This window comes from Podarcis gaigeae (assembly GCF_964106915.1).
Source record: "Podarcis gaigeae genome assembly, chromosome: 6".
Lineage (NCBI taxonomy): Eukaryota > Metazoa > Chordata > Lepidosauria > Squamata > Lacertidae > Podarcis > Podarcis gaigeae.
This window is the reverse complement of record NC_139682.1, coordinates 21,829,000-21,852,411: the sequence shown is the minus strand read 5'-3', so window position 1 is coordinate 21,852,411 and position 23,412 is coordinate 21,829,000. Positions and strand designations below refer to the sequence as shown.

At 44.0% G+C, this 23,412-nt stretch overlaps 1 protein-coding gene across 4 annotated transcripts in view; it reads right to left on the bottom strand.

The window, feature by feature from the left end:
- Positions 1–7,884: 7,884 nt before the first annotated feature.
- Positions 7,885–23,412, bottom strand: part of SLC13A3 (solute carrier family 13 member 3) — a 44,262-nt gene continuing 28,734 nt past the window's right edge. For 3 of the 4 annotated variants that reach the window (XM_083746235.1, XM_083746237.1, XM_083746236.1), the window contains exons 8-13: positions 19,756–19,860; positions 18,359–18,456; positions 17,308–17,420; positions 15,131–15,292; positions 12,476–12,613; positions 7,885–10,156 (exon numbers count right to left, since the gene is read on the bottom strand). In XM_083746235.1, coding sequence (XP_083602361.1) covers positions 9,974–10,156; positions 12,476–12,613; positions 15,131–15,292; positions 17,308–17,420; positions 18,359–18,456; positions 19,756–19,860 — 799 coding nt within the window. In that variant the 3' untranslated portion in view covers positions 7,885–9,973. The remainder of the gene's footprint in view (positions 10,157–12,475; positions 12,614–15,130; positions 15,293–17,307; positions 17,421–18,358; positions 18,457–19,755; positions 19,861–23,412) is intronic. The other variant, XR_014566079.1, reaches the window with a different exon arrangement.

Sequence of the window (23,412 nt, the reverse complement as noted above, 5' to 3'; positions counted from 1 at the left end):
AGTGGGGTCGCAACAGGGGGGGCGGGGGCGGTATGCCCCGGGTTCCATGCCTGCAGGGATGACAAGAATTCACCCTGCAGGGGCTCATGGCGGCGCAAGCTGCCATCGTGCCACTGCAGCTGCCTTTGGAGGATCCTCCATTCATGGCTGCAGCCACGAGCAGAGGATCCCGGCACCGGCAGCAAACTGCTAAGTACAGCGCATGTGTGGCGTCACATGCATGCGCTGTACGTAGCGACGCCACACATGCGCTGTATAGCGGTTTGCCGCCAGCGCCGTACGGACGGTGCCCGGATCCCTCTGGAGCTGCAAAGCTGTGTTCACGGCTGCAGTGGCCACGGAGGGATCCCAGCACCGTCCGTATGGCGCTGGAGTGGCGCCGGCGGCAAACTGCTATACAGCCATGTGTGGTGTCGCTACCTACAGCACATGCGTCCTACCCCAGGTGTTACGACTCCTTCCTTCACCCCTGCGTGGAACCATTTCCCCTGTCAAATGTGTGTCCCAGGCTTGTGGTTTCGAATTAGAATGCTGCTCAACTTTATTCAATATGTTTTTTTGTTAATGAATTACTGTTCTCTTTGCTCACATACTCTGTCCTGCTGTGACATTTTTGTTCAGAGCAATTTCCTTTGCAATTCCTTTGGACATAAATCTTCCTTCGTGCTTGCTTCCACACCACCACCAAGCATCCCAGGCATTTTTTATTTTTTTAAAAAAAGCAACTCACAGGGAATTGTCAGAGGCAGAACTTGACACGGCTGAGCCCCAGGAAGTGTTTTAAATGTCAGCTCCTGAAACAGTGATAGCAATGAAGAAAGTAATTCTGAACACATTCAGAATATTTCTAGCTCATCATTACTGGGCAAGAGCAGCCAGTGCCCAACACCTTTGGATAAGGGAATAAGGTTTGCAGGTCCAAGTATTTGACTTCGGGTTAGACTTGAAACCCAGCAGCTCTCCATTAGGAGATGGAAGTCTCACAAAACCAGGCTGCTAAACATCCCCACAGACAAAAAGATGCATCAAGGACGGTTTCAAAAGAGCAAAATGAATTGATATGATTTCTCTTTCTAAAAAAGCATATAAGCAATTCCTGGTGGATTTCCAATAGAATATGAAAATCTTCAACAGAGTGAAAAAGGGTTAAATATCCACCAAGCCAAGGTGTATAAAACCAGCCTGCATGGATCATTCACTGAAACAGCTGGTTCAAAACAATGCATCTTTAAGCTAGGGACCATATTGCTACAGGATGTTGCACAAACCATGAGGCTAGATGGATTTTTAAAGGCTAGTGTATGTATGCGAGACAGATACTTATTTTGTTCTACTTGATCCCTCCTCTATAAAGGTGAGGAAAGGGCTTCAGCCCAGTGAGAGAGCACGTGCCCAGCATGCAGACAGTGCCAAGTTCAATTCCTGACATCTCTAGGGTGACCGCTTATGCAATAGAGGAAGAAAAGGCAGTGATGGAGGAGGAGAATGTGGTAGAGGTGGAGAAGAAGAAGAAGCACCAAAATAAGAGGGCATGGGTTTGCTTAAAATGTGCATGTGCTGATTAAAATGTATGCAAATTCGTAACTATAATATATAAATAGGGGTTGCAGCTGCTTGCCCCATCTCCCTTACCAACCAACCCCCACCATTTACATCTTACCCAACCCCTTACAGCTCCTTCAACACTCCACTCCCATCTACCTGCTAACCCCCGAACCTGTTACCAATCTCCATGCACTCACAGCTTACCCAAAATTCCTCCCTCTCCATCCCCACACAGCTCGCCCCAATCCTAAGATCCTACTTCTTTCACCGCTTACCCTACATTGCTGATAGAAATATGCATTTTGATATATTTGAAGGTGGCTATCATATCTCCTCTCAGTCTCCTTTTTCCAGGATAACCATACCCAGCTCCTTCAACCATTACTCATAAGGCTTGTTTCCAGACCCTTGATGATCTGGGTTGCCCTCCTCTGCACACACGTTCCAGCTTGTCAATATCCTTCTTAAATTGTGGTGCCCGGAACTGGACACAGTATTCCAGGTGTGGTCTGACCAAGGTAGAATAGAGTGGTACTATGACTTCCCTTGATTGGGACCCTATATTTCTGCTGATGCAGCCTAGAATAGCATGAGTGTTTTTTTGCTGCTGCATCACTGTCAGGTGGATGCCAGCAACTCCCACGGCCGGTTGCCCAGGAAAGTACAAAGACAAGGAATGTTTCTTACCATCCACTTTTTATTCAATATTCACAGAGAGAGTCTTTGGAACACAGCCTCTTTGATAATGACATTGTCCCAAGTGAATCTCCACCCCCTCTATCTCTGCCACTCCCTCATGCATCATCCCTACTGACAAGCACCCTCTGCCTTTCAGCTCTTTGCTCTCCTACTTTCAAGGCTTGCTGGGTTCTGGGAGGAAGTCTGGAATGCTTTCTAAAGACACAGTGTCCATCAGCTGTCGGCATCCCCGGGGCTTCCTCTTCCTCTTCCCCCTCTCCCATTATTTCCCAACTTTTCCCCTCAGCTGCCTCTGAGCTGTGACCTCCCTCAAATCCCTGTTGTAATTCTGAACTGTCTTCCTCTTCTCTGGAAGGGTCAGCCTTCCATTCCTCCTCTGCCCAGCCCCTAACAATCTCCCTGTTGACTCATGTTAAGCTTGTGGATTGAAACTCTTGATGGATCCCTGCTCTCCGTTTGGATGGTTCTTTACACTCAACTTGGACTAAGAACCAGTGGCGTAGCGTGGGTTGTCAGCACCCGGGGCAAGGCAAGTAATTTGCACCCGCTAACCCGTGGATGTGCGCCCCCTAACCCTAACCCCCAGATGTTGTGCCTGGTGCAGCCGGCCCCCCCTGCATCCCCCACGCTACGCCACTGCTAAGAACCCTTCAAACAGTAAACTGTCCCTTGCAGGAGGACATATGGCCCACATAGAGATCTCTAAGTAGGGCTGGAAAATAACCCAGCAGAGCTGCTGTCCTTCAATGTGGACAATACTGAGCTAGATGCATTAATTAGCTTAGCTTAGCTTGATATAAAGCAGCTGTCTTCCAATATTCCACCGAAAAAGCTCCGTACTTGCCATCCTGCCCTTGGATACTGCTGCCAGGGTTCTCTGGCCTTTATGTGTCATCTTCACTTTATGTGCTTTCTGTGTCAAACACACCACTGAGTTTGATGCATAAAGGGTGCAGCTGTCCTCAGGCAGCCTCTCTTGGGGGAGAGGAGCAACTCTTGGGAAATCAGCAGTAGGTGCTCAAGCATCTCTGGATCAAGACCACTGGGTTCTAAAGCATTTTAGTTCGGGGTGAATTAGTCATATTCAGAAGTTCTAACAATCCTAATTTGCACTTTGTGAACCAAAGCACAGCTATGCTTTGAAATTCACACTTCTCCAAATGCTGCGATGCGGTTCTCCAGTCAAGAAGTGTGATTATATATATATATATATATATATATATATATATGAAAATAGTGTACAAAATGGCATATATTCAAACTGCATACAAAAAAATGCAAATGAGGAACAAGAAATATGAAAAGGCATTTTTTTGTGCAGACTTTTTAAAAAGAAAAAAACTGAAATGATGTGAAACTAAGTTCAGAGTCAAAAAATGGGGGGGGGGGGTGAAATGGAGATTTATCGATCCCTGGTTGTTACCTGTCAGCTAAGTACACCACAAGTCAAGCTTGTGATATAGTCAATCACTGCTGGTTGTGGAACATTCCCGCCCCCCCCATACCCTACCATTGGATCCAGGTTCTATCCTTTATTGAGATTAACGTTTACCTAGACCATTTCCCGAAAAGGTATTAGTTGTGTATGATAAATGTGACTTGCAGTAGATTTATTCAGTGCCTGTGCCCTTTCTTCCAATGAACTCATTTATTCACCCTCTCTGGCTGATGACTAATGGAAAAGTTTGCACAGAAGACTATTGGGGGGGGGGAATTGTAGATGTTAATCAGGAACCCCCATGGGGCCCTTCACAAAAAGGCAGAGGGGGAAAGCGTGGATCTTTTAAAATCCTTCTACCATTCTTTGCACAAGCCCTTGGTGATTTAACACAAAATCCTGATTTTCTGGAAAGGCTAATGCATGTGAATGAAACATTTGTTGCCAAGAGTTTAATTTCCATCTGTGTGAAGCAACTCTGGCTCCCTGTGGCCAGATGTTGTTATTCCACTGCAGCGCTGCCGGTTGAATATGGCCAAAGCTATAAAGGGCAGAATTTAGAGAGAAGACCTGCAAAGGAACTTCTGGGGAAATAATTTATCATGTATCAGATGCACCAATTCAGCATCCTCAAGACTGGCAAGCCTAAACGGGTTATACTTTCCCCCCTTAAACCAACTGGTGGGCAGACAACTGGCATAGACCAAATGAGGAACCACAGTGGTACCTCAGGTTAAGAACTTATTTCGTTCTGGAGGTCCGTTCTTAACCTGAAACTGTTCTTAACCTGAGGTACCACTTTAGCTAATGGGGCCTTCTGCTGCCGCCGCGTTGCCGCTGCATAATTTGTGTTCTCATCCTGAAGCAAAGTTCTTAACCCGAGGAAATATTTCTGGGATAGCGGAGTCTGTAACCTGAAGCATCTTTAACCCGAGGTACCACTGTATTGTGCAAATCCAATGCAGCTGTTAGACATTCATTCTGGGTACAGATTAATGTGTGAAGGAGCCATCAGCACCCAGCCAGATCGACAGGTTTCCAACCATTCAAGGTTCTATCTGAACAGGAGCCTAAAGATAGTACATTTTAACAAATCACTATCTCATTGTACTTCACTCTCTGTTCCAGGGGCATTCACAAACATCTTAACAGGGCACTACCATCCAAGTTCTGGTAGTGCAGCCTCCTTAAAAAGCTTCTCGGGTGTGACTACTTGCTTTAATATTCTCTGCCAAACTGGAACAACAGAAGCTCATCTGGGCAATATACAGACATCCTCATCATCTAGCTCTGTTTGCCGCTGCATCCTTTGCTTTGAGAACCTTTGCAAAAGAGGATCCAGCTGGGAGGCTTTACAAAAAGCAGAGGAGCCTGTCAAATAAGCTTTGCGTCTTCCCATTATGGATGTCAGTCACAGCTACTATAATGTTCCTGCTCAATCTGTTCCCAGTCAGGGCAGAAGCTCCTGATCCTTTGCACAGCAGCCAGAGCATTGACTCCATCTGGAACTATGGCATGGGGCTTGTGGAGTTTCTCTTCTGATGAGAAGACCCCAAGAAGAGCTAAGAGGGCTGCTAGGGGCAGGCTATGTGGTGGCTTTTCTTATGTCACGTGTAGATAGGCACATGGTGGTGTGGCAGAGGGCCCTGAATTATCTGGGTAATTGCTTAATGAACACTGACGGGCACTTTATAAAACAGGGAGGGCTAACCTTTCTTGGCCCAAGGGATGCATATCCTCTTGGCCAACCCCTGGAGATGCATGTTGGCTGTGGTTGTGACCACTTTGCATTTCTGCCAGTGTGGTGTAGTGGTTAAGAGCAGTGGACTCGTAATCTGGTGAACCAGGTTCGCGTCTCCGCTTCTCCACATGCAGCTGCTGGGTGACCTTGGGCCAGTCACACTTCTTTGAAGTCTCTCAGCCCCACTCACCTCACAGAGTGTTTGTTGTGGGGGAGGAAGGGAAAGGAGAATGTTAGCTGCTTTGAGACTCCTTCGGGTAGTGAGAAAGCGGGATATCAAATCCAAACTCTTCTTCTTCTTCTGCATGCACACATGAAGATGTCTGCCTCTTTAGCTAATTCAGACAGACCTAAGAGGGGTTATTCCCTTATTCCCCCCTTTTCACTTATCAAATGATCAATCTGATGGCTGGGGAGAAGGTGCTTCCTCCCCCCCCCCACCACCAAAATTGGCATGGCCTTGGTGGTGGCAGAAAATTTGGGGTGGGTGGACAAATCAGGGGTCAAAACAATGATAATGGCAAACTGGCATTTCCATTACAACTCAAATGCCTTATCCCTATAACTGCTTTAAATTATCACCTAGGATTCGGGCGGATATATTAAATCTGCTAAACAGGAGATGTCTGTGTGTTGAATCATACCTTTGTGTTGTCTGCATGACAATTACTGGATTTTGATAATAACTAAAGTATAAGATTTAGGAGGGCTATAATCATACTACTTACAATACCCTCTTCCTGGATATATCTGCCTCTGCAGCTGTGCACTATTACCAGGCGCTTGGGCAATTGAGGGTTTGGAATGACTAAACAACCATTAGAAAAGGAAGAAAGAGAATATTCCCAACTGAGAGTTAAAATGAAGTAGCAGTAGCAGGCACTGGCCACTGTTGAAGGACATACAAGAATCCTGGGGGAGACAGGACAAGACAGAAAGAAAGTTTGTAGATTTTCTGGTCTTGCCCCTGTGCTTTTAATTGCAGCCTGATACCTGTACAGTAGTACCTCGGGTTAAGTACTTAATTCGTTCTGGAGGTCCGTACTTAACCTGAAACTGTTCTTAACCTGAAGCACCACTTTAGCTAATGGGGCCTCCTGCTGCTGCCGCGCCGCTGGAGCACGATTTCTGTTCTCATCCTGAAGCAAAGTTCTTAATCTGAAGCACTATTTCTGGGTTAGCAGAGTCTGTAACCTGAAGCGTCTGTAACCTGAAGCGTATGTAACCCGAGGTACCACTGTAATTCAAAAAGTGGATTATGTCCTATCATACACCCTATTCCTGGAAAATTATGCCTGCTTAAATTTCTGCTGCCCAGGGCATAGCGGCAGGGCTGGTCACACAAAGGTAGAAAGCTAATAGTGGCATCTGGTAGACACTGGGGCTAGTGGGGTGGAAGACATGGAGCACAAACCACAGGTGTAGCCAGAACAAATAAGAGGCAGAGCCAACTCTTTCTCATTTTGTCCCCATCTTCCTTCTCTATGCTGCTTTCTACAAAGGGAAACAATGAGTCAAAGGTGGAGGGGAAAGCTGCCAGGCAGTGCTGCCCCCTGATATGGTTCTAAGTAAGGACCTAGGCTGGCTGGCTAAAAATAGACTGAGGCCCCCAATGGGCCTGCTGCCATTGCAACCCAAAATAGATATGGATCCTTGCAAAGTTGCCCTAAAAGCTATCAATGCCACTATACACTTTAATACAATGGTTTCAATGGCTTGGCCAACTATCTACTCAATCCCATGCATATTTATTCAGAAGGTCAGCATGATTTATGCCCAAGTAGTCTGAGCCTAGGGCTTGCCGATCAGGTCAGCGGTTCGAATCCCTGTGACGGGGTGAGCTCCCGTTGCTTGTTCCCTGCTCCTGCCAACCTAGCAGTTCGAAAGCACGTCAAAGTGCAAGTAGATAAATAGGCACTGCTCCAGCGGGAAGGTTCTGGTTCGCCAGAAGCAGCTTAGTCACGCTGGCCACATGACCTGGAAGCTGTCTGCGGACAAATGCCAGCTCTCTCGGTCAGTAAAGCGAGATGAGCACCGCAACCCCAGAGTTGTCCGTGACTGGACTTAACGGTCAGGGGTCCCTTTACCTTTACCTAGTCTGCATAGGATTACATCCTAAATTTTCCATTGGGATAAGTTTCTTTTTGAGTACTGTCTCCTGTAATGCTCACGAACCCATGACAATGTGCAGCAGGAGAGACATAAGTGCCACACTTTCCCTAAGACTAAGAAGTGTAGATATTAATAGTGCAAGAAAGAGGCTGATAAATGCATTGCATTTTCAATTCTCATAACAGTGAGGCTTGGGCAGCAAAGAGTGATCTTAGTTGATGATGCTTAGTTGATGATGCATTTTTTGTGCTTTTGGCTTGACCTCTGGTTACACTTGTATCCATGATGCAATTTTAATGCGGTTTTCAAAGCAGCAGCAACTGTGATTAAAGAGAAGGAGAGAGAGAGATGTAGATCTAATGGCTGTATTCACCAGCTGTGGTCCAGGAACAGATCCTGAATAAGGCAAGGCAGCAGAATTACGAAGCCACTGAATCTTTCCTTCTGCATCACATCAAGAATTTGCTTTTAAGCCTCCTCCCCAGCCCCAACGCAACTTCCAGTGTCGTATCTTTCAAAACATGCTTTCAGCAGTGATATTTCATTAACAATAAGTCCATTTCTTACAAACACACACACAGCGTCAAAAGGTAGAATTTGCATTACAGAGGTGATTAGAATCACTGTCCATTTACAAACACTTTCATTGAAAGTACCCAAATAATCAGTTTTATATAAAAAGAAATCAAAGAATCAACCCCTCCCCCCCTTAAATCCCAACAATAATAATCCTCTGGAAATGTCCACTAAATTAGCACATCTCTTGTTGGCATGCCAGTCTCCACAGTTTAGACTTTTAAGGTTTGCATAGTTAAGACCAGAGAGAGACATATTTCACACAGCTAAGGGTGCACATTCACACCACTTATCCACAATTCTCAAGTCAGCATCAGCAGCTGAGTGACTTGCATTTATCACTTCTACAACCCTTCAGACTTCTACCATCATTATATCACTCATCCTCACAACAACCCTGTGAGGTAGGTCACAACCCTTCCCATTTGTTTGTGGCTGCTAGATGGTGAGCTGCCTTAGAGTGAAAGATTAAGCCCACTCAGGATAAAGACAGATGTAACATTTAAGAGCAGCGGTGTCAGTATAGAAGTGCCCTCCTATGGGCAGTGTGAACACACGTCTTTCTGTCCCAGAATGACCTCTGAAAAGCCAAGTTTGTATATTTGGTTTGGTTTAGTTCTGAACATAGGCAAAGCTACTTATGGAGAGCACCTACTGGCTAGCACCTGTGTTGTCACCAATATACTTCTCTGAAGTAGTCATTCCCACTGTTCTTACTTCATTTTTTGTAAGCTGTAGAATGAATACAGATAGGTCTAAACATATGTACCACTTTAAAATGAGGCAAGCTTATAAGCTTGGATCACAGTGCCGGGGAAGGATCTGCTATAGCCATGGTTAAAACGTCAGCCTTCATCCCAGTGAATTTTCATCATTCACCTGCAGTTCTACTGCTATATAGTATTTGGATTATGTAGTATTCTACAACATATGCATTTGGGATTGTTTATCACTGATATCTGGGTGGTTTATTGCTTCTGCTTATATTCAGCTTTTACATTGGTTATTTATTCCATTGAAACATAGTTTCATATTGTTTTGTATCCTTATTTGTGAACTTCATTACTAATTTATTCTTCTTGTCATTCGTTCTTTGGTCCATGACCTGAATATTTTGTATGTCTTATTGAGGGATCTCTTTCTTTTGGTTTATCACTGCATGCAAATGGTACCCTATACAAACTCCAGCATCTCCACCTACGACTGAGAAAGACCTTGACTAAGACCCCAGGGAGCTGCTGCCTGTGAGACAATACAGCAGCAGACAGATTATACTGATGTATCTCTCTCTCATTCTCACTCAGTATAAGGCATCTTCCAATATTCCATTGGCTATAGGGGCATTTTGTGTGAGTAGCTGGGCTACAGACCACTATAGGCAGATTTTAGGATCATGGCTGTACAAGGTCTAACAAGACATGACGTTTGGATAATGGATATGATCTGATTGGGTATAATATGTGTATTAATAGTGTTCCTGACTTGGCAGTTTTTCACAGAATCCACTGCAGCTACTTGCAGAGGGCTTGCAGTTCACAGTCACTGTTTATTTACACACAGTGTCCTAGGATTCACACTCTGAGGGTGGAATTCAATGCAGCACTAAGGTCTAAACCTACCTAAGAACTGCTTGATGGGAGTTTTTTGGCATGAAAGTGGAGAGACTCTTCCAAGGCACAAAATAATTATCCAGTGAGTACTCACGAATATTTATAAAAACAAACATAAAAGGAACATGGCAGTCCTGTATAAGGAGGGGCATCAACGACGCCATCACCTGTGCGTTATTGTACTTTCTGTGGATCTAATTCAGTGCCCAAATTTGAAGGGGGAGCACTCCTCCCGCAACAAGGTTGTTCTGTTCATAATTTACTCATTGAGTTTAGAGTGACGTTCTGCACATCCACCAGCAGGGTCGTGTTTTCTGAATGGATGTTGGCCCAGTCAGGGAAGCTGCCCAGCTGAAAGATGCTCGTGGCCCAAGTGTTGATAGCCAGACTCAGAAACAAAACTCCCATCAGATTCATAAGCAGACCCGTCCTTGCCTGTGGAAGAAGCCCACGAGGGGTGAAACAGATTTAGAGATCATGATGATCTGTGACATCATAGAGCCCAACTGTTCGCTGTGTGATACAGAAAACGCAAAGCTTTCCAAAGTGGCTGTCCAAAGACCTCGGGGGGGGGGGGATCACAATCCTTCTAAGTAATCGGTTCCATTGTTGAACTGTTAAGAAGTTTTCCGAACAAGCCTCTACCCTCCTGTAAATTCATTAGAGCTAAACCTGCCTTCTGGGTGAATGGTTTTGTACAACGGAGAACAATGCATTGGGGTTTACAAATCCCATCCTCTTTAAAGAAAGAGAGAGCCTGCTTCAAAGGGAAGCTGGTAAAGCTGCAAAGGAGATTTTGACAGGTGGGTGTCCTCCCTACTTGTCTTTGACCGTTTAACTAAATTATAAATGTGCATTCTATCTCTCCTAAGGTAGTATGTTGCAATTTCTTCCAACCTTCCTTCGTCTAGGCCTCTTCCTGAATGAAAACCATCAGTGAAATTGTTCTAAGCATGTTTGTACAAATAATTCATATCCAATCAGAGAAGTCAAGAAAATTATAGTGCTGGAATTCCATGCTGTTTCAAAGTCTGATAGCAGGATAGAAATGTAACCAATGAGCATATGAGTGTAATATGCATTTTAGGTGAAAGTAAGTGAGAAGATGTAAGTTCTTCTGCAATATCTGGTGGGTATCTACCTGGAAAATTTTCATTTGCAATAATTGGTAAATTCCTGTTTTCCATCTCTTTTTAAACAAGGCTTTGGTTAGTTCATACCCTCAAGCTCTGGAAACTTGAAAACAAATGAAGAGTGACAGGAGCCAGGGGTGAGACTGCAATTACTTGTTAGTTCTCTGCTGGAATTATGTTCTTTGAATAGAATAAATATAGAAGCTTGCCAACAAACACGAGGATTAACTTTTCCATTGTCAGCCCTCACATTTGTGAGCAAACCTTACTGAACCTTAAAAACTGAAAATTTCGTTCACACCTAATTCCCAATTTCTTCTGTAGTACTGAAAAACTGCTATGGGTGCTTCCAGGAGAGTGTTTATTGTGGCATCGGTGCTCCTCATGCATGTAAGTTTATTGCAGTGTCCAAATGATGTCATCGACATCAAAATGCCAGCCTGAATCTCACCCCACCTCCCCCCCAAAAAAACTGGAATTACTCTTTCCAGGTGAAATCCATTATGGGTTATTTGTTTAGCTATTTACAAAGCCTGTTGACAGGGTCCTGTTGGCAATATCTCACCTAACCATTTACAATGTTAAGCCCCAATCTGAAAGTACCCTTGGTATTAGACACATATGAACAATGGCACTTTGCTGCTGAATAGGCTCCTCCTGCACTGAATGTTCGTCACAGCGAAACATTCAGGGTTTTGTTTTGTTTTGTTCTTTTTTTCCAGGGTGCGAGAAGAAATTCTCCCAAAGTTCAGGGGCAAATTTGGGAAGAACTGCTGGACGATAGCCCCTGGTCTGTTGTACTTTAAAATCCAAGGCACTGCCCTCATAGTAGTTTGAGCTGAGAGATTGGTAGCCTGGCTGCCATTTTGTAAACAAAGTTGAGAGGAAGTGGATAGCGAACTAAGCGACGGAATTAGCCCCTTCTCACTTCTTCTCAGCTCCATTTTCAAAATGGTTGTCAGGCCGCTGATCTTGCTAATGCCACCCACCCACAGCTAAGCAATTCCTGCAAAAGCAAGCAAACAAACAAACCTGAAATTTGGTAATATTCTGCTCACATTTTGGAAAGGAATGAAGACGTTGTGAAAGTGGTGGCAGAGATGTGTTCTTCATCCAGTGTGCTTCTACAGTTGACCAGACATAATTTGGTGCTAACTTACTGCTGGAAGACCCAACAATAATTTACTGTGACTGTAGCAGGAATAAACAGTTTGATGTTTTGATGACGTCCATCCTCCTGGGCACAAATAGTTGGATAGGGCATGCCACATTAGATATGCCATCACTTGTGTGAATGCAAGTAAGGTGCATGCCTTTTTATTATGTAAATAGCAGCCAAAGGGAAACCAGAACCCGACTGAAGCTGCTGTTTGCATCTCAAGGGATGCCTCCATTGGAACCAAGGCGAGCTTCCCCCGAAATACAAATAGCAACTCCTGAGAGGGGCTGTTTTGGGGAAGTTTGGCAGGGGGGGAGAGTTTATGATTTATTAGCTGAACTGTAAGCATCGCATGAGATTCTTGAAAAAGACTGCAAAGAACACCCTTTCCTCACCTTCATGGCCTTCTCCTCCTCTAGATAATTAAGCTATTGTTAGTGAGTACTATGTAAAATTACTTACCATATCTTTAACCAGTAAGTGCCCAGAAGCAAAGGCAATTGAATTTGGGGGTGTAGAGACTGGAAGCATGAAAGCAAATGAGCATCCTATGGTTCCTGGTATCATTAAGTAGAGGGGATGCACTTTCAGACGAATGGCCTTTGACAAAAAAAGGGGGGGGTGCGTTATGATTTATTAGCTGAACTGTAAGCATCGCATGAGATTCTTGAAAAAGACTGCAAAGAAGTTTTTGTGTGATCATAGTTTCTTCTGAAAGCTTGCAGTAGATTTGACATGGGAAGCCTTTGGCCCTCCAGATGTTGCTGAATACATCTCCCATCAACCCTGCCCATCAGTCATGATTGCTGGGGCTGATGGTAGTTGCAGTTCATCTGGAAGGTCAAAGGTTTCCCAACACCTGCTCTAGATGATCCTGGTAGAACATGCTGGACCAGGAATGAGCAGCCTGCATCTTTTTCAATGTTGCTGGACTACAACTCCCATCATCCTTGGTTATTGGCGATGACAGCTGAGGCTGATGGGAACTAGTGTCCAAGAACAACTTAAGGTCTGCAGTGTGGGAGTAATAATAGGCTAAGGAGGAGTAAAGAAGCTGTGAGCTCCTCTCCAGCAAGCTGCATGTTTGTGTGGTCCCAGTAAACCAGAGTTTGGTTTATCGTGTTGTGTGAAACAGGCCACTGGAGATTTGTTTTCCATCATCACACACACACACACACACACACACACACAGAGAGAGAGAGAGAGAGAGAGAGAGCCTTCTTGAAATAGGCACAAGGAGTCTTATTTCTGGCTATCTGAATATGGGGAATTGTGGAAGAAAGCCCAATCATAACACAAAATCCTATTCAGCTGAGTCCAGAAGTTTCCTCAGGCAGAATAAGCAGGTCAGAAGAGGGCATGTTGTTCACTGAGAATAGTGCATGTGGAGTCTGTGGGTTCAAAAGCTGGCTGTCCGCCTTGAGTTGTCAGCCTAGTAATATTTTTCACAAGTAAAGCTGAAAAGTACTTTTGAGTCTCCCACTAGTTACTTCACATGGAGTTGTTGTTAATGAGGGACAGAATGCAGAAGAGAAACCAAATGTACACCGCCTTGAGTACACCATCTTTGAGTGAAGGGTGGGATGTAATAATAATGATGATGATGATACAAAAAAAAAATTCCTTCCAGTAGCACCTTAAAGACCAACTAAGTCAGTTCTTGGTATGAGCTTTCGTGTGCATGCACACTTCTTCAGATACACTGAAACAGAAGTTTCCAGACCCTTCTATATAGTGCGAAGGTGGGGAGGGGTATTACTCAGAAGGGTGGTGGGAATGGGTGATTGGCAGATAGCTGTGATGAGCCTGTTGACGACTCTTAACGACTGCAATAGGTCTTACAGGAAAAAGCAAGGGGTGAAAAGGTGAAAAATGGCTTTGTCATGTATAATGAGATAAGAATCCAAGGTCTTTGTTCAGACCAGGTTTCTCCATGGTTTTAAGTTTGGTGATAAGTTGCAATTCAGCAGCTTCTCTTTCCAGTCTATTTCTGAAATTCCTTTGTAGTAAAACAGCTACTTTGAGATCTTGTATAGAATGTCCTGGGAGATTGAAGTGTTCTCCTACTGGTTTCTCTGTCTTGTGATTCCTGATGTCCGATTTATGTCCGTTTATTCTTTGGCGTAAGGTCTGGCCTGTTTGTCCAATATAGAGAGCTGAAGGACACTGTTGGCATTTGATGGCATACACAATGTTAGACGACGATGATGATGATAATGATGATATAGGCCAACCTTCCTCCTACCACCCAAGATTAGGGTGAGCCATGTGTTCAACTTGCTAAGGAATACCTTATATCCAAAGAGTTATTTAAAGAGTCTTCTACTCAGAGGTGTCCTCTATTTGAAGAGCTGTCCTGCCCAAGTCCAGTTCAAAGAACCATAAGAAGAAAGAGCAGGGGGAGCCTTGAAATTGCCCATTAGCACTTGGATAGCAGACAGAACAGGCATGCTGGTCACCCAGGTCAAATCTTCCCCGCTTTGGTGAGATTAATTTCTATTTAAAAGGTCAAGGGACCCCTGACCATTAGGTCCAGTCATGGCCGACTCTGGGGTTGCGGTGCTCATCTCGCTTTATTGGCCGAGGGAGCCGGCGTACAGCTTCCGGGACATGTGGCCAGCATGACTAAGCCGCTTCTGGCAAACCAGAGCAGCACATGGAAACGCTGTTTACCTCCCCGGCGGAGCGGTTCCTATTTATCTACTTGCACTTTGACGTGCTTTCGAACTGCTAGGTTGGCAGGAGCAGGGACCGAGCAATGGGAGCTCACCCTGTCGTGGGGATTCGAACCGCCAACCTTCTGATCGGCAAGTCCTAGGTTCTGTGGTTTAACCCACAGCGCCACCCGCATCCGAATTTCTATTTACATTATAATAATTATGTCTAAATCTGCATCTATACATATAAATCAACATATGTGGTAAATTGCCTATATATATTTCTCTCTCTCTCTCTCTCTCTCTCTCTCTCTCTCAGCTCTTTCTCTCTCAATAGCAGCAATGGCCACTCTACCCTTAACTTAGTATGCTTGGTTGTTTGGCTGTAATAATAAACATTCATTCACATTCATACCTTTAACTTAACCCCTTGATTGAAAGGTATGCATATGCCCCTTACCAGTTCTGCCAGGACAGGCAGGAAGATTATGATTGTGGCTGTGTTACTTGCAAATTCTGTGAATAGCGCAATCACTGCCGTAATGAGAATAACAGCTACAGCAGGAGGGAGGTTCTCCAGGGGGTCAAGCTGGCCTCCAATCCAGATAGACAAGCCAGACTCCTATAGCAGGGTAGAAAAATTATGTGTTTGTTAAATTTAAAGCCCACCCATCCTCTTAAAGGAGCCCAGGGAAGCAAATACACCATTGTTAAAACAACATGATTAAAAATTAAAACAACAACATACTAAAAACATACATATAAAAACAATCACAGTTTGCACAAGTGATTCTATGGTGGCTGATTTTTTCCTGTGTTTTTCAGCTCTCGTCATGACATGATATCTCAGGAACAGATCATTTCACTTGCAATTGAAATTTACCCTCCCCCAGGCACCATTTTAATACCCAAACTACCACATGTATGCTCCACACATGGCAAAATCTTCCTTAGCACTGGCAGTATGGTACCAATGGTCAAGCTATCACAGCATAAGAGAGCTTCCTCTGCAGTAGTTTTGTCAGCTTGTATGAGCTGTCGGACATTTGTCCTCTTAAAACACAAATCTACTGCAAATGAAAGCCAACTCCCATGACCGACCATTTTTGAAGCTGAACATTCACCACAAGATGACTTTCTCCTCAAATGCTATGTGGTGAATTTGGTCTTGCGAGGATACTAAGATTGTGACCACATCCTGGAAAACCCTAGTTTCGTAATGTTTCCTAGGGTGATAAAATGTGAAAACACTACTTGGTCACTTTAGCATGTGAAAATGAGCAGGCAAATCAACTCACCAAGGCTCTTCCACATCTGAAAGTCCTGCTTGTTTTAGCACTTAGGCCCAAACTACACATTACATTAAATGCAGTAGTCATCTGTGGGGCTTATCTGATCTCCTGTCAATAGCAGTGCAGTGCAAACAGGCTGGTGGGATTGGCTCTAGTCTTGATTAAAATCACCCCCACCAAAGCTATCATTTACCACAGGAAGAAACCTCCACTTGGGTTGAAGTAGGCCACAGCATTTTAAGTAGACTTTGGCGAAGGCATTGGGTATGTATCTGGCATCAAACAGCCCACCAACTGGCAGATGAGAGGGCTGAGCTGGCCCTAGGTTGAGTGTCGCCTTATGATGCAGGTCAAATCATATTTCAGGTCTGCTGCCACAACCTCACCTCCAGGCAGCCTCCTGATAGGCTCGTTTGAAAATGGTCCCCAGTCAGCTGACCCATGGCCATGGGGGGAAGAAGGAAGTGTATTCCCTCAACAACCAGTGATGTAAAATGGCTCTGGGCCACACTGCAGCCATGCTGAGCCCACAAACCATCACTCCTCAAGATTTCCAGGTAAGCGGCCATTTTCCAGAACATTGTGTATGTGTGTAAGAATGGTTAAAAAAAGAGAGCTGGCCATGCTCCGAATTAGTCACACACATGAATGCAAACATGCATGCAAAGTAGCATGTAGCTTATTCTGCAGTAATCAAGTGTCATGATGCTGTCAGTAGCCAAAGTCTGGAGCAGCTCAGCAATAAAACACCTGGTTTCAGAGAAGTTAACTCTTTAATTCAAAGAAACCAACACAGCAAAGGTCTTGCCCCAAGGAGACAGTTGCGAGGACTGAAGCTCCCTGCGTTCTCACCGCTCTTGAAAATTCCTCCCCCAGCTCCTTCCCCAGGAACCTGAGGCTCCTTCACCTTATCTCTCTTTGCTCTGCCCTCTTCATTCCTCTCAGTGTTCTGGGAGACTAGGGTGGAGGGGAGCTGGTCACAGCAGGAGGGGGAGGCTCTCCAGCCTCTGCTTCAGATTCAGATTCTGGACTGCCCTCTGCCATAGCCTCTTCCTGCTCACTAAACCCTGTTGCCTCTTCAGCTTCCGTTACCTCCTCCTCCCAGTCTGCTCTCCCCCTCTTCTCCCTCTGACCACTCATTGTTGTCCCACCAACAATCCCCTGGCTTTGAGCCTTCTTCCCCTGGGTTCCCTTGGGGGTTCACCAGCTAGTGCCTCCCACCACTCCTCTGCATCCAGCCAGTCTGTGACAGGTGCCCTAAAAAACAACAGCAACCCAGTTCCTTTAGAAAAGAAGGAAAGTGGTGCATTATTATTATTTTACAGGCTGCATTCTAACAACATACCTCACATCCTTTTGCCATGGCAAAACCTCCTCCAAGCAATAGGATTATATTCCATGGTACACTTTCCTGGGCTTTTCTCCAAGTCAGCAAGGGCTGGTTCTCTGTGTTCGGTGCTAGACAAAGAGGTTTGAGAACATAGAGAGAAATTAGCAAACTTTGTGATCGCAGCCTAAGGCAGGGAGGGGGAAGTAGTGGCCCACCAGATCAGACCCAGATCCAACTCCCATCAGACCCAGCCAGCAAGGGGAGTGGTTAGGGATGATGGGAGCTGTAGTCCAGCAATATTTGGACATCCCCCTCCCCCTTTCATTTGCACTTTGGATCTAAGTTAACTGCAACGTTAATTTTCTACTCGCAGCTCAAAGATTGTGAGATGTATGGTAAAGGAAAACCCAGATCTCATCCATAAAAGGTCATAAAAGGATTTTTTTGCAAAGCAAGGTACCCTATTTCACAAGAGAGGCCTTATTAACACATGAAGGCTGAACAAGAGATAGCTTCCACTTTTCTCTCTTAACCCTTTATAGAGCTATTCCTTGCAATTGCTCAAGTCCTCATATGCTGTGCTTTTGTTGAACAGCAAGCAAGTCACATAATCTTCATCTGTGTACCAATGTTCCAGATGTCTGTGAGCACATTGGTTTATTTCATACCATGAAGCACTTCACAGGCAGAAAAGATACCACCAGGGACGTATAGATGGGGGGCAGTAGATGGTGTTTGGAGAACCTTGGACTGTTAGGCAGGGAGAGAATCTCCCAATCAGCACCAGAAAAGGATGAATATCTGTGTCCCTTTTCTAAAAAGAAAAGAGGATGAGTATTTTAATGCTTGGTTGGGACCCATTGGGACATCAGGAGCCAGCAGATGAGTCTTATTCCTCTGCTCTCTTCCTTGTATGAGTGATCTTTAAGCTCCTCTAGAAGTGAGTCATTCAGGAAATGGTGACCTAGTGACCCTGTACCTAGTGCTTGTTGAAGGCTAGTTTTATAATCAATTCTACAGAAAGCAGAAGAACTGGGTCAAAGGGTTTCAAAAGCCAGAAGCTTACCTTTCAAGTCAAACCACCATTTAAGGGATGGCCTTTTCGATGGGAAGAAGAACAATATTGTCACTATTGTGACTCCAGTAACAGCATCAGTGACAAACCTAACAGGGAGGGAGGGGGAATTTCAAGAATAAGTGGTGGAAGAGAAGAAACATTTGTCAAAGGAGACCAAGGTCAGTGACTTTGCATGAAGATATCCCAGACTCGATTCCTGGAATCACCAGGGAGTGCTAAGAATTACTCTGGGCTCGTCCACAATTCTACTCCTCCCATGCCTAGAAAACACAGGTCCTAACAGCTTTCCACTTGTCCCAAGCTTTCTAGGTGATGAGTGATGTTGCCTTTGCCCACTGCCTTCCCCCAGAAGACTTGCTCTTTAGTGCTAAATCGGAACAAACAGCAATCTGCAGAAGGCCCAATTGCCATTGGTTCCGATTCAGTGCTAAACCGTAGGTTTCCTCCGGAGGAAGGAGTGGGTCAGATGGAAGTGTGGATGCAACTCTCTGTGTCTGAAACCCTGGAGAGCCACCGCAAGTCAATGTGGACAATACTGAGCTTGATGGACCAATGGTCTGACTCTGTGCAAAAGTCGTATGTACACATTAGTGGCTAGAGGTTGAGGTTGGCTAGAGTTCTAGAGGTTGATTCCCCTACTGTGTTTCAGGTCATATATACACATGACTGTACGCACCAGAGAAAGAGCAGGGGTGTCTTCATCCAAGGCACATGACCTGTTCAGTTTCTGCTGTCATCTGCACATGCGCTCCCAAATGTGCACACCTCAGCTTAACTGTGATGTGAATGTGGCCTTGAGTTCTCCATTTGGATTGAAGCTGGTTTGTGGGGAAATGCACGGAACAGCAGTATTTTCCAAGAAACTACAGGGTAGCTCTGCATCTTGGGTAATATGATGCAAATTCAGAAAAACAGAGGTGGGAGCACACCAGAGCCAGACTAAACGGCAATGTGTACACAGCCTGAGGCAGCTTCTATCTATCTTCAGGTACACTCACAATTTGTAAATCTGTTTTTAATCTGTGAGTTACAATCCTAAACTAGGCAACTGTTCTACTAGAAAACTAACTGTAGGCCTTGAAAATGCAACCTGAAGAGAGAAGCAAGAGAAAGCACATGTCTCTCAGGAAGGTTAACCAGCTTCAATTTGACTATTGATCACTGATGGATTGACTACTGATCAAAGAGACCCACAACCACAACCATCTCCCAAGATTAGGGGACTGAGAATACTATGTCTGCCCCAGGCAAAAAACCAAAACTGAGAGAATCCCTTGAGACGAACATTTAAATGAAACATTAATGCTGGTGGGGGGGGAGTTTTGTGTGGAAGGCAGGATGGAGAACAAAGGCCCGACAGAAATATACAGAAATAAATTTCTCACCCTGGTGTGAACAAGCTTGCCCAGCCTGGAATGAACTTAGGGTCTCTGGAGAATAGCAGGATTGCGAATAAGCAGAAAAGTACAAATACTGCCTGTTCAGCAAACCTGTAGAGGAAGGAAATTCAGCGAGTCATTGTAATGAAGACATCATTTCCCCCAATCTTGCCTGAGGATGAGCTCAACTGTGGCCAGTAGGTGGAAATCTGAGGAAGGCTAGCAGTGTTGCGCAGAAAAGAGCAAAAGGGAATTTTGATTGTTTCAGAACAAAATGCAGAAGTGGCCTTGGGCTAGATACACATTTCCAAAATTAAAATATAACCCAAGAGGCAGCAATTTTTCTATTGCTAAAGTTCATAGAGGGGAATTGTAAAAGATACATAGGAGAAGATATTTGTGTTTCAACATATCTCCACAGGCATTTGGGTTAACAACTTGGGCCTCCCATGTTATAACTAGTAAATCATGCAATAAGAAGAAACACATGGTTGCTCAACTTGATAGTGTGGTGTGTGTTTTTTACAACGATGAATGTGATAGAAAGCAGAAGAGTGATCATTTGTGGGAGGTTTCAAGATTCAATGACCACAGACTTTAGCCCATTTCAGGCGCTCTCTCTCTCTCTCTCTCTCACACACACACACACACAGAGAGAGAGAGAGAGAGAGAGAGAGAGAGAGAGAGAGAGGGAGGTAGGACAGAGCCTGCCCCCTTCCCTGGCTGCCTTAGTTGTGTGTGTGTGTGTGTGTGTGTGTGTGTGTGTGACATTCTAACCACAAACAGAAAATCATGAAACAGTAATTTGAAATCTCAATTTTTGGAAGTTGAGGACGGAATAGGATGAGAAAGCTACCTTATAATAGGGCATCATTAAATTGTACTCTTCTCTTCCTGGTTTTACATAACAAGAGAAGGTTAGGAACCAAATTACAAAACAAAACATTAGATTTAAGGAACAAGAGATACATAAACCATTTGGAAGAAATCTGGAGTTGCTAATCAAATTGGCCATGGCTGGTTTAATAGACTTTCTGTGCTCTTAGAATGGAAAAAAGGGCCTTTGATTCTTACAATGATATTTTGCAGGTTGCTGGTTTATAGTGACATGAATGCTTCAGTGGACACTAATCTTTCATAATATCCACCAAGGGTGAAAAGTGCTTTTCCCCCAGATATGTTCAGGTTCACCCGATTTCTTTATTTTGCGATAGTTATGTGATGCTTAAAAAAAAAAAATACAGCAGTTTGCAAGGGGGGGGGGAGAGAGAATGCAACCTTTGTAACAGATAAAACAGAAGAACAAAATCAACAACTAAAATCAGCCTGCAGCAGTTTTATCAGATAATAGTCTCAAAGACTATCAGATGAGTTTTTGTTACTTTTCTAAAAGTAGCCAATGATAGTAGCCAAGCATGCCACCTCCCAGAGGGGTTGGGGCAACTGGTAAGAAGGTCCTATTCTGAAGGTCCATGACTGGATAATTAATTGATGGAACTATGAGCAGGATCTGTTTAGCAGCTCTCAAAGGGCAGAGAAGAGAGGATGCTCTGCTTGTACTCCACACTCAGATTGTCTAGGGCAAGTGTGGGGAATCTATAGCCCCCCAGATATTGTTTAGCTACAGCTCCCATCTGCCCTAGCAAGGACAACTTTATTAAGGCATAAGCTTTTGTGGACCAGTAAACTTGTCAGCATCTTTAAAAGCAGAGACATCACCTTGCCAACAAAGGTCCATATAGTTAAAGCTATGGTTTTCCCAGGAGTGATGTATGGAAGTGAGAGCTGGACCATAAGGAAGAATTGATGCTTTTGAATTATGGTGCTGGAGGAGACTCTTGAGAGTCCCATGGACTGCAAGAAGATCAGACCTATCAATTCTTAAGGAAATCAGCCCTGAGTGCTCACTGGAAGGACAGATCCTGAAGCTAAGGCTCCAATACTTTGGTCACCTCATGAGAAGAGAAGACTCCCTGGAAAAGACCCTGATGTTGGGAAAGATGGAGGGCAGAAGGAGAAGGGGTCGACAGAGGATGAGATGGTTGGACAGTGTTCTTGAAGCTACCAGCATGAGTTTGACCAAACTGCGGGAGGCAGTGGAAGACAGGAGTGCCTGGCGTGCTCTGGTCCATGGGGTCACGAAGAGTCGGACACGACTAAACAACTAAACAACAACAAAACTTGTCATAGAGATGAACGCTAGTCCATGAAGACTTACGACCCAATACATCTGTCAGTTTTTAGGCTGCCACAAGACTATGGTGATTGACAGGACAGACTGGTCAGCAGTAAACAGTGTTCACATCAGTGAACACAACAAACCGTTTCACTGATGCTAGCAAGGAGACTTAACTAGGTCTACAGGCTCCGGTTATTTGTGAGTGCTCAAATACAGTAACAGCTAATGAAAGTGCCATTTTAAGAAATGGTTAGCACCGACTATATCTGAAAAAGAAAGGACTGGTTAACACTAAATGATTTAGCCCATAAATTTCATTTAATTAGAAATGCATTATTTAAAGTCTGGAGCAAGTACAAATCAAGACTGGAGCCAATGATACCATGGTGGCTCTCACCTCTAGAAACCCATGCCATGAAAAAACTAAACATGAACAAGGAATGGGCAGCATATAGAGATTTGATAATGGAAGATCAAGGTAAATTAAGAATAAGACCATATGAAGAAATAAGGCATTATGTCTCCGACAGATGGCAAGATATACAACTTGGAAGTGTCTTTAATTCGGACTCGAAGAAAGGCTTCGCTAAAGAGAATTCATTAATGTATGAAACACTATTTTTTAAAAAATTACTATCTAAAATCTTTTGCTAAATCTGGACCTGACTGACGAGGAAGTGAAAGAGACAATGATTACATGGGCGCAAGACTTTGGCCATACAATATATTTAGAGCAATGGGAGAAACTTTGGCAGGAAAATATAAGATTTACCGCCTGTAGTACAATAAAAGAAAATTTCATCAAAATGTTCTACAGGTGGTATTTAACACTAGTCAAATTAGCAAAAATCTATAAACTGAAATCCAGCCTCTGTTGGAAATGCAACAAGGAAGCTGGAACAACAATGCATATGTGGTGGAGTTGCACCCCAATTAAGTACTTCTGGGGAGAAATACATGAGGAGTTGAAAAAAATGCTTAAAATCCTATTAATGAAAAAAACAGAGGCTTACTTACTGGGCCTAGTAGGAAAAGAAATACCGAAATAAAAAAAAAAGAATTTTCTTATATGTGACCACTGCAGCTAGGATAGTAATAGCATCTAAATGGAAAGCTAAAGAGCTACCTACCAAGGAGGAATGGATTCTTAAATTAAACAAATATTTAAAATTGGCTAAATTAACAGCATCTATACGACAGCAGTCAAATAAAAAACTAAAAATTGAATGGCAATGCTTTGGCAAAATACTGCTCTTAAAAATACATGCTAATATGCTTAGACTAAGAATGTAAATGCATCAAAACAATAATCTATCAAAGAGATATATATGTATATGGAGAAAATAAAAACAATCAGAATGCAGTGATAAGGGTAAAATTGATTCCAGACAAGACGAGTAGTGGTTTGAGGGACGCTAAACAGGGTGGTGGGTTTGTTTTATTTTGTTTATGTTTTTTTCTTTTGGGATATTGTATAATGATTT